Source organism: Procambarus clarkii, chromosome 27, assembly GCF_040958095.1.
Source record: "Procambarus clarkii isolate CNS0578487 chromosome 27, FALCON_Pclarkii_2.0, whole genome shotgun sequence".
Taxonomy (NCBI): Eukaryota; Metazoa; Arthropoda; class Malacostraca; order Decapoda; family Cambaridae; genus Procambarus; species Procambarus clarkii.
Window position 1 is genome coordinate 24,029,239 of NC_091176.1, and position 12,010 is coordinate 24,041,248.

At 46.8% G+C, this 12,010-nt stretch overlaps 1 protein-coding gene across 1 annotated transcript in view; it reads right to left on the reverse strand.

Annotated features, from left to right (window-relative positions):
• Window positions 1-1,672: 1,672 nt before the first annotated feature.
• Window positions 1,673-12,010, reverse strand: part of LOC123752714 (keratin-associated protein 9-1-like) — a 35,780-nt gene continuing 25,442 nt past the window's right edge. The window contains exon 3 of the mRNA XM_069332141.1: window positions 1,673-1,896. Coding sequence (XP_069188242.1) covers window positions 1,673-1,896 — 224 coding nt within the window. The remainder of the gene's footprint in view (window positions 1,897-12,010) is intronic.

Consider the following 12,010-nt stretch of genomic DNA (forward strand, 5'->3'; position numbering starts at 1 on the left):
GGAAATAGGCTTACAGGTTCCGGAAGATGAGAGGAAATGTCAGCACTGTGGAGAAATGCCCGACAGACCACTGGAACATTATCTAACACAGTGCACAGTTACACCCACAACAGACCACTGGAACATTATCTAAGACAGTGACAGTTACAGCCACAACAGACCACTTGACCATTATTTAACACAGTGCACAGTTACAAATCCAATAAGATTTCAACTTAGATTCAACAGAGCAGAAGAAGTTGTTAAACACATGGGACAAAATCTTACTGAAGCGACCATACGAGTCATAAATACTCGTACTCCGCCCAAGTAAAACAGAAACAAGCAACACTTAGTGGGTCAGCCAGAGGCTTAGGGCCCGCGGAGTGGGCCAGCCAGAGGCTTAGGCGCCCTCGCAGTGGGCCAGCCAGAGGCTTAGGGCCCGCGCAGTGGGTCAGCCAGAGGCTTAGGGCCCGCGCAGTGGGCCAGCCAGAGGCTTAGGCGCCCTCGCAGTGGGCCAGCCAGAGGCTTAGGGCCCGCGCAGTGGGTCAGCCAGAGGCTTAGGGCCCGCGCAGTGGGCCAGCCAGAGGCTTAGGGCCCGCGCAGTGGGCCAGTCAGAGGCTTAGGGCCCGTGCTGTGGGCCAGCCAGAGGCTTAGGGCCCGCGCACGAATATCCCTACAAACAAACTCCTTCACCTGCTCTCAGTGTCACTGTTTTACTGTTTGTCGGCTTGATGTGTGTGTTTGTCGTGTATGTCTGCTTGGTGTGTTGTTTTGTTATGTATGTCTGCTTTGTTGTGTGTGTCTGGTTTATTTCTTATGACTGTCTGCTTCCCAGGACTCCCAGACACCCAGGCCTCCACCCTGGCCCCTGCCATCTATCTCCACCCCCCTCCCTCCACGCATTCCATCCCCCCCCCCATCTCCTCCCATTCCATCCCTCCCCATCCCCTCCCATTCCATCCCCCCCTCATCCCCTCCCATTTCCCCCATCTCCTCCCCTGCTGTAACGACGACAACCTTCAACAACGACAATAACTCTTCCCTTCCCCACCTTGATGACATTAGATGCTCGTCGCTGCGATAGTTCTCCGTCACTTTCTCACTTTCTCTCTCATTCTCTTTCTTGCTTGACTTTCTGATTTTTCGTTTGTTTACAATTACCTGTCCCGGCCACGCGGTCTGATGTGTTCTTTGTGGATGCTGGATCACCTTTGGTGTCTGTGTGGATGCTGGGTCACCTTTGGTGTCTGTGTGGATGCTGGGTCATCTTTGGTGTCTGTGTGGATGCTGGGTCACCTTTGGTGTCTGTGTGGATGCTGGGTCACCTTTGGTGTCTGTGTGGATGCTGGGTCACCTTTGGTGTCTGTAGATGCTGGGTCACCTTTGGTGTCTGTAGATGCTGGGTCACCTTTGGTGTCTGTGTGGATGCTGGGTCACCTTTGGTGTCTGTGTGGATGCTGGGTCACCTTTGGTGTCTGTGTGGATGCTGGGTCACCTTTGGTGTCTGTAGATGCTGGGTCACCTTTGGTGTCTGTAGATGCTGGGTCACCTTTGGTGTCTGTGTGGATGCTGGGTCATCTTTGGTGTCTGTGTGGATGCTGGGTCGTCTTTGGTGTCTGTGTGGATGCTGGGTCATCTTTGGTGTCTGTGTGGATGCTGGATCACCTTTGGTGTCTGTGTGGATGCTGGGTCATCTTTGGTGTCTGTGTGGATGCTGGGTCGTCTTTGGTGTCTGTGTGGATGCTGGGTCACCTATGGTGTCTGTAGATGCTGGGTCACCTATGGTGTCTGTAGATGCTGGGTCACCTATGGTGTCTGTAGATGCTGGGTCACCTATGGTGTCTGTAGATGCTGGGTCACCTATGGTGTCTGTAGATGCTGGGTCACCTATGGTGTCTGTAGATGCTGGGTCACCTAACACACCCACAAGACCAATAACAAACCCAGGAAGGTAGAATACAATATAAATTAATTAGAAGCGTTCAAAACAACCCAAATGGTTAACCATGGTTATATATGTATTATATACTTGTTTAGAATATATCACGACCATTAATCAAACTAGTAAAACAGGTAAATAATATCAGGAAAGATAAAATGTGGAGGGCAGACAAAGACAAATCCGGAAGGGGGTCCTTTCACAAATATTAAACACAGGTTAAGGGAGAAGACTGGGTCACTGAGAGAGAGAGAGAGAGAGAGAGAGAGAGAGAGAGAGAGAGAGAGAGAGAGAGAGAGAGACCAAGTAACTGGGAGACACAAAGAACTGAGAGATGTTATAAACTTCCCCTGTGTGCAGACGACGAGTCGCAATAACGTGGCTGAAGATATGATGAGACCAAACCCCACACACACCACAAGATGAGGAGACGACGACGACGACGACGACGTTTCGGTCCGTCCTGGACGATCATCAAGTCGATTGTGATAATGGTCCAGGGCGGACCGGAATGTGGTCGTCGTCTCCTGAGATCTTGTGGTGTGTGCGGCTTGCCACTGTCTCTCTCTATCGAGGAGAGTTGTGACATGTTACCTACAGCTGGACAGATCTATGTGTGTGATGAGGGCAAGTTGTCCGGCCTTGCTGTCCGGCCTTGCTGTCCGGCCGAGTTGTCTGGCCTTGTTGTCCGGCCGAGTTGTCCGGCCGAGTTGTCCGGCCGAGTTGTCCGGCCGAGTTGTCCGGCCGAGTTGTCACCAAAGAGGAAGTTAGTAAACACGCAAATTAATTAAAGCCTAACAACTCCCCCCCCCAACACCAGACGAAGTATTTACCAGTGCAAGTAACGAGTGTGTTTAATGAACCATTGTTTCCATCACAGTTCAAGCAGGTAAGACTGGCCCGTATTGCACCACAATCTACCTGGACTTTTTTACAAACTTATTTCACGAAAGACTAATCAGAAGGTAGAGAAGCGTGTTGTTTATCTTAAGCTGGAATATGACATGATTGGTTTAAGGAAACAGAGGTTATCATAACTGGAGTTAGTGGTCCTCTGGGTCAAGTAGAATGTCTGTGAATTGACGTACAAAACAGCCACACCACCCCCTACAAAACAGCCACAGCACCGCCTACAAAACAGCCACACCACCCCCTACAAAACAGCCACACCACCCCCCTACAAAACAGCCACACCACCCCCCTACAAAACAGCCACACCACCCCCCTACAAAACAGCCACACCACCCCCCTACAAAACAGCCACACCACCCACTACAAAACAGCCACACCACCCCCCCTACAAAACAGCCACACCACCCCCCTACAAAACAGCCACATCACCCCCCTACAAAACAGCCACACCACCCTCTACAAAACAGAAACAGCACCGCCTACAAAACAGCCACACCACCCCCCACAAAACAGCCACACCATCCCCCTACAAAACAGCCACACCACCCCCCCTACAAAACAGCCACACCACCCACTACAAAACAGCCACACCACCCCCCTACAAAACAGCCACACCACCCCCCTACAAAACACCCACACCACCCCCCTACAAAACAGCCACACCACCCACTACAATTAAGCCACACCACCCACTACAAAACAGCCACACCACCCACTACAAAACAGCCACAGCACCGCCTACAAAACAGCCACACCACCCCCCTACAACAGACTGAAAGCACGACCCGTCTCAGGCGCCAGAAAAGGTTAAATTCCTCGGTGAAATTACCTGTTGGGTGATTTTAGTGGTTAATGGCGGGCACAAGTACCTAGTTCAGGGTGTGTGTTGGGTCAGGAGAGGTTTGTTTGGGGGTTGTGTTGGGGTCGGGGGCGTTCGGGTGCGCGCGGGGGTGTTCGGGGGGGGGGGGGGGGGGTGATCGGGGGGGGGGGGTGTTCGGGGGGGGGCTAGGTTGTGTGTTCGAGGTTCACCTCAGCTTACGTGATGGGTGGGTGGGTAGGGAGGGGGGGCGTGTTGGTAGTGATGGGTATGGTGATAGTTATGGGTGTGGTCGAGGGTGGTGGTGGTGGTGGTAGGTGATAAGGGGTAGTGAAATTGGTGGTAAAGGCGGCAGTGTTTGTGGGAGGTCAGTGACCGTCAGCAGCATTCGAACCACACCCACCCCTCCAGCCACACACACACACACACACACACACACACACACACACACACACACACACACACACACACACACACACACACACACACACATACATTAGAAAGACGAGAGCCCAGTAGGCTCGGGAATCTGTTCACTAGTTGATTGACGGTTGAGAGGCGGGACCAAAGAGCCAAAGCTCAACCCCCGCAAGCACAACTAGGTGAGTATACACGAGCACCCAAATGAGCCATAGAGACACTAGAAAAAAAGCTTTGTCAGTGTCAGAATAGTTAATACATGGAATACATTAGGCAGTGATGTGGTGGAGCCTGACTCCATACACAGTTTCAATATAGATATGATAAGAGCTCAGTAACCTGTTCACAAGTTGATTGACAGTTGAGAGGCGGGACCAAAGAGCCGCATCTCAACCCCCGCAAGCACAACTAGGTTAGTACACACATAACATGAACAAATCCACAAGGGCTGTGATGAGGGTTCGAACTTACGCCCAGGATGTGATTTCTGTGTGTACACACATAACATATTCTCTAAAACAGAAGGGACGCGAGAAGTAAACCAAAAAACTAGATAACCTGGATAAATTGATGAGAACTAACAAGGTATCGCCTTGGTTACTTAATGAGGCAGTGGAAGCACTGCTCAGGCCCCTTTCAACTTGTCAATAGAAACTGGAGATCTTGCTGACTGTTGCAAAATGGTTTATGCAGTGGTAATATGCATGGGAAAGGCAAGACGGCACTAACACCCATGCCCAGCAAGGTACAAGAGCGACTACTATGAAGCAAGCTCCTGGGACACTTAGACTAGTCGAAGGTGTCCCGTCTCGTCGGCATTAAGTTACGAAAGGGAAATCTTTTTGGGTTAACTTATTAGAGTTGTGCAATAAAATGACAGGAATCAAACGAGAGAAGAATGCTCAGATTCCATATTCTTCCAGCCGGCGGAAAGCATTTGACACTGTACTACACAATGGTGGATATGTGGGGCCTGCGGCCAGCTCCAAGCAACAGCCTGTTGGACCAAGCTCACAAGTCGAGCCTGGGACCCTGGGCCGGGCTTGGAGAGCAGAAGAACTCCCAGAACCCCATCAAGGTACAAGAGACTCCTACTCAGTCTAGAGAAGCAGGGCTGTGGTGCATGTGGAAGTGTGTTAAAGAGACGGGCGAGTACCTCTCAAGAGGGGGAGAGGGAGGTACAAGAGGGGGAGAGGGAGGTACAAGAGGGGGAGAGGGAGGTACAAGAGGGGGAGAGGGAGGTACAAGAGGGGATAGACGTAACGAGTGTAGTCCCACAGAGGTCGTTATGGCCAGGCCTTCCTCTCCAGTTGTCACGACGGACAGAACACTGTAGATGCAACCTGTCCTCTTAAAAATAACGTCACTAAGCACCACGACCTAACCGAGCGAGCCAATCATAGAAAACGTGAATATATGATGCTGTGTTTTACACAGTACACCATCTTTTGTCCGCTGGGGCATTTTGACATTAAAATACGGTGTATTATTCGAGAGGAGAGGTGGTAATATCGCCATGTAGGTGTTTAATACCAGTTAACAATCTGAGGAAAAAAGGGCTCCTTCATATATCATTGTTTGCTGATGATACCGTCCCTAACTAAGAAGGAGAGTCAGGGCAGAGGGGGACTGTGGCATCTTGACATACTCCTCAGATGATATGAAAGATGGCTACTAGATTTTAACCCATCCTCGTGCAAATTTATGAGGCTGGGAACAGAACTCGTAAAGCAATATAGAATGAAGATAATACAGATTAAAGCATCAGATAAGGAAAATATTTGAGAGTAGACGTAACTGATAAGTCTAAAGCACAGGTACTAACAGAGTAACTTCATCCGCAAAGGTCAAATTGCCACAAATATAGCATTTAGAATCTTGTCAAATGAACCTTTCCGGACTTTCCTACAAGACCAATACTTTGAGTATGTAGCCTCGGCATGGATCCCGCCTCAAAACTAAAGAACAATGAGAAAATTCCCCGATAACTCGCTGTCTGGGAACAAAACAAGAGAACTAGGCAGAAATGTTAGACCCTGAACAATTAACTCCGTCCGTTTACGGGTCGTAAAGAAGTGGAACGAGCTGGAGGTGCTAGAACCCGGAACTCAACCCCAGCTGACACATGTAGGGAAGAACCTTTAGGTAAATACATATTTTCTTAAATCCCGGATGTAAACAAAATACACCATCCCCCCCACCCCCCACACATTCTGCACCTGCCCCTCCCCCCTACCCCCACCCCAACACACCCACACTCTGCCTTAGCCTACCCCCCCCCCACGCCCTGCCCCAGCCCCCCCCCACGCCCTGCCCCAGCCCCCCCCCCCCCCGCAACAGCCTGCAGCAGACCCCAGACCAGCGGACACCTACCACCCCCGCCTGAAGTGGAGCGGTCATGCACCTGTGTTACGACCACTCAAGGGCTTGGGAGAATATTAAACACCACCTTAACCCACCTGAGTCTTCCAGTGCTAGGTGGGGGGGGGGGGGGGAATAGGCAGTGGGAGAAGGGGTGGCTAGAGGTTACTTGTACGGAGTTGCGGAGCCGACGTACAAGTAACTTACCCTCGTACACGCCGACACGTCTAGGGACCGACAAGAGTGAGAGGAGACCGACCAGCCACGCTTGACCTGATGTTCACCCTGAATGAGTGAGATATAAGGGAAGTTAAGCTAGCTGGAAGTCCCCTTAGGAATGAGTGATCACAGTGTACTGATATGTGAGTACTTGCTAGAGATATGAGTAATATCCCCCTAAAAGAACTAGAGGACAAGGGGCTGGCATACCGAAAAAGGAAATTGAGAAAATTCCTAAGCGAAATACCGTGGGACACAGAACTTACAACTGAGTCCGTACAAGACATGATGGACTGTGCAACCCGTTCTCGCAAATTTAATAAGTCAATATTGACTTATTAAATATGTGCATAGGTGACATACTTAACATAATAGTTACCCTTAAAAAGATTCATAGAAAACACCGACCTTACCTAACCTTGTTAGTATCTTAAGATAAGCATCTTATTGCTTCGTAATTACAATTATTACCTAACCTATAATAGGGGACTGTGTCACCCAAAAGTGTCAGGAGGCAGTGTAAGATTATCCCTTTTTAGAGGTGAATAGGGTTATCTTGAGGTTATCTTGAGTCGATTTCGGGGCTTTTAGTGTCCCCCGCGGCCCGGTCCGCAACCAGGCCTCCACCCCCAGGAAGCAGCCCGTGACAGCTGACTAACACCCAGGTACCTATTTTACTGCTAGGTAACAGGGGCATAGGGTGAAAGAAACTCTGCCCATTGTTTCTCGCCGGCGCCCGGGATCGAACCCGGGACCACAGAATCATAAGTCCAGCGTGCTGTCCGCTCGGCCGACCGACTCAGAGAAACCAGAGGGTACAAGAAACCTCAGTTAGGAAAGGACTGAACCAGCATCAAACGTATGCTGAGGGCAAATTATACTTTGATGACATGACCAGGGATGCATAGAACAGCTGAAGGAGTCCAGGCAACGAGAGTTACTTCTTTGCAATGCTGAAAGCATCCCCCATTCGAAATAGATGTGATTTCACCCCTTCTATCTCCACTAACAAAGAAGATAGACTTTTGTGCACACCCTGTGCCCGTCTCCGAAATTTCTGAGGCAAAATACCATTTTCTCCTACTACCTAATAGATGTAAGTCAGCTGAGAAGTGGGCCAAAATCCAACTTCTCACAGGCAGTAAAGAGGTTTATCCCGTACACCAGTTGATTGACAGTTGAGAGGCGGGACCAAAGAGCCGAAGCTCAGCCCTCGCAAGCTCAACTAGGTGAGTACAAGGAGATGAGTGAAAGAGAAAGATCACGAGACTCATCTTCTGCTTCTTCCTCATCCTCCTCCTCTTCTTCCTCCTTCTCCTCCTCTCCCTCTTCCTCCTCCCCTCCTCCACTAAATAACATCCCAACCTCCCGTTAAACGTACACGTCCTCGTTAAACATCAAAAACTCCGTTAAACCTCGACGCACAAGGTTGTCCTCCAAATAAAACGCACGAAATACCTATAAGGAAATACCACCACCTACGAATAAAACTTGACAACCTATTAACAATACTTTTTTCTAACATATTACAATAATAATTTAATTAGCTCGGTTAAGCCTCCAATTTTTATCCAAACGACCCATTTCCCCCCCCCCCTTTTAAACCTCCAGTTTGTGCAGTTAAACCTTCACAATTTGTCTGAAACCTCTCAGTTTCCTGTTACACTTAATTTCCTGTTAAATTAAATCTTTCTTCTCCAGTTATTTGGATTTTTGTTTCTTGGTAAAATACTGTTGACGTTAAACCATTTCCGTTGTTAAACCAACTCTCTCTCGCTCGACGTTAACCACCTTACTGGTCGTTAGACCTCTGCGTTTGGATGGATAGAAATCGGAACTGCCATGTATAGGCCAATAGGCCTATTGCAGGTTCCTTTATCTTATGTTCTTATAAACTGTTTAAAAACCTGTTAAATACATTTCAACCCGTCTTCTCGCGGTTTAACATTTTAATGATAATTAAAACTTGAAATCCTATCAATTAATGAGTCATTCGAGTAATTAGACCTTTGTTTAATTAATATTAAACCTTTGAACCATTGTTGAACTTTAGTTCCACGTTAAACTTCTTCGTTAACCTGGTTTGTTAAAACTTCAGATCTGGTGAAAGATTAACTCCTCCTCCTCCTCCTGGTCAGAGACCGGGCCGCGGAGATATTGATCCTCGGCATTAACGCAAGGTAAGGTAATCTTAACTCCTGTATAGACCGCTTTTCCCTTAAAATTCCTGACTCACAATCGGGGGATCCCGGGTTCGATTCCCGGGCGGGACACAACAGATTGGGCAGGTTTTTCCTTTCACCTACAATGGTCTCGCTTCCTGCAGGTCGGCGTTCAATCCCCGACCGTCCAAGTGGTTGGGCACCATCCCAAATCCTTATCCTGACCCCCTGCCCAGTGTTAGATAGTGGTAATGACTTGGCGCTTTCTCCTGGTAGTTCCCTTCCTGTTCACCTAGCAGTAAATAGGTACTGGAGAGTCAGGTAACTATTGTGGGTGGCATCCTGCAAAAGGTCAGTAGTTCGACCTTGAGGGAGGGGGGGAGGACCTAGATACATATTATCAAGGTATACATATAGTGTGTATGTGGTGCATACATATAGTGTGCATGTGGTGTATACATATAGTGTGTATGTGGTGCATACATATAGTGTGCATGTGGTGTATACATATAGTGTGTATGTGGTGCATACATATAGTGTGTATGTGGTGTATACATATAGTGTGTATGTGGTGTATACATATAGTGTGTATGTGGTGCATACATATAGTGTGTATGTGGTGTATACATATAGTGTGTATGTGGTGTATACATATAGTGTGTATGTGGTATACATATAGTGTGTATGTGGTATACATATAGTGTGTATGTGGTATACATATAGTGTGTATGTGCTATACATATAGTGTGTATGTGGTATACATATAGTGTGTATGTGGTATACATATAGAGTGTGTATGTGTTGAAACACGACAACGGTCGGAATTTTCGTTTAATTTTCATACGTAGATATATAAGCAAGCTAATATACACTGTATATATACACACATACAGGCTTCCTGTCACCAATAAAACGAATTTTCATTATCCTGTACAGAGCGCTTTCCCTAACTCCTGCAGCACACCGTTTTTCCTTCAGTCCTGAGTAAACCGGTTTTCAAAGTGCACTCTCACGTTAAACCATTGTAAACCCGTTTAAACCTCCCCCGGTTCCTTGCAGCTTGACCAGAGGAGGATTTTTTGTGAAGGGGGGTTGGGGTGGCCGGTGGGGGGAGGGGTAGCAGGGGGGGTGGCATTAGGGAAGGGGGGGTGGCATTAGGGGGGGGGGAAGCCTTAACATGACAAGGCAAAATTCCACGGTAAAGGGTGACTGAGATATTGTCGGACGATAACTGTCGGATGATACCTGTCCGACGGGAAAGATACCCGTCTCTCGCAATTACTTGACAACTATGACAAAATCACGGAAGCATTAGAAGAACAAAAATGCAGATATATATATATATATATATATATATATATATATATATATATATATATATATATATATATATATATATATAACTGAAAACTCACACCCCAGAAGTGACTCGAACCCATACTCCCAGAAGCAACGCAACTGGTATGTACAAGACGCCTTAATCCACTTGACCATCACGACCGGACAAAATGAGGTGATAGCCGAGGCTATTTGAACCACCCCACCGCCGGCACTCGGATAGTAATCTTGGGCATAGCATTTTACCAAATCACCTCATTCTTTGGGGCACACGTGAGGCACACGTGTGCCCCACGTGGGGTGTGAGTTTTCAGTTGCATATTGTCCTGGGGACCATTCAGGCTTGTTCGCATATATATATATATATATATATATATATATATATATATATATATATATATATATATATATATATATATACACTAGCTGTACCCAGGCACGCGTTGCTGTGGCATGCATTGCTGAGCCACAGCAACCTTCCCCTGTCTTCCAATCCTACCAACCATTCCCCCCCTCGTCCTCCCCACCATTTTCCCCTTTCCCCGTCCCTTTGTCCTCCACACCATCCCCCCCCCCTCCACCGTCCCCTCGTCCTCCTACCCATTCCCCACTCCTCCGTCCCCTCATCCTCCCTGCCAAACTCGGCCTCCCTACTATCCCCCACTCCCCTGTCCCCTTGTCCTCCCCACCATTCTCCATTCCCTTCGTCCCCACCATCCCCAACTCTCCCATCCCCTTGTCCTCCCCACCATTCTCCCCTTCCCTCTCCCCTTGGTCTCCCCTCCTTTACCCCCTCTCCCACGTCCCCTCGTCCGATGCATTCCCATATGATCTGATGTTCCCATCAGAAAATTGGGAACATCAAATGATCCTATGTTCCCATCACTGAAATATAAGAAAAACAATTAAAAATAAAATGAAAAACAGAGAAAAAATAAAAAAATAAGTTATACTCACGAAATGAACGGTATGGTAAACAGCACAGATCAATTCCAATGCAATGTCACGCAAAATAATGAAATAAAAATTAAAATAAATCGAAATCTATGAAAATTCTATTTGTCAATGCAATTGGAAACATTGAAATGGAGTCGTAACCTAATATAGTGTGTGTTGCTCCTATGTGCAACAGATGGCGCTGTTTCTTAAAAAAAAGAATGTTTTTACCTGTCACAGGTGTGGCATTTATACTTAGGAAATGAACGGTATGGTAAACAACATAGCTCAATTCTAACGTAATATCACACAAAATAATTAAATCAAAATTAAAATAAATCGAAATCTATGAAAATTTAATTAATCAATGCAATCGGAATCACTGAAATGAAATCGTAACATATTTGGTATAGTGTGTGTGTTGCTATTACGTGCAACAGATAGCGCTGTTTTTTTTTTTTTAAATCATGTTTTTACCCATCACAGGTGTGTCATCTATATAGTAGGTATATAAAAACACGCTCCTATTCGAATGCAACGTTGTGTCAAAATTTCAAAGCAATCGGTAAAGAGGTTTCGAAGATTTTCTTCACATAAAAAGACTTGAAAAACACAGTTTTTCAAAAAAATAAGTTTTTTTCTGACACAGACGTGACATCTATATAATATGTATATATAACCCCGCTCGGATGCGAATGGAACATTGTGTGAAAATTTCAAAGCAATCGGTGAAGAATTTTCGGAGATTAACGATTTTGAACAAACGAATATTTACATTTTTATTTATATAGATATATATATGACAATGTCAGACCACGGAGGAAAATGAAACAGGAATTTCCTTAAGTACTTTCGTATATTAAATACATCTTCAGAAGGAATCAAGGAAGTACTTTCGTATTTAATATACGAAAGTACTTAAGG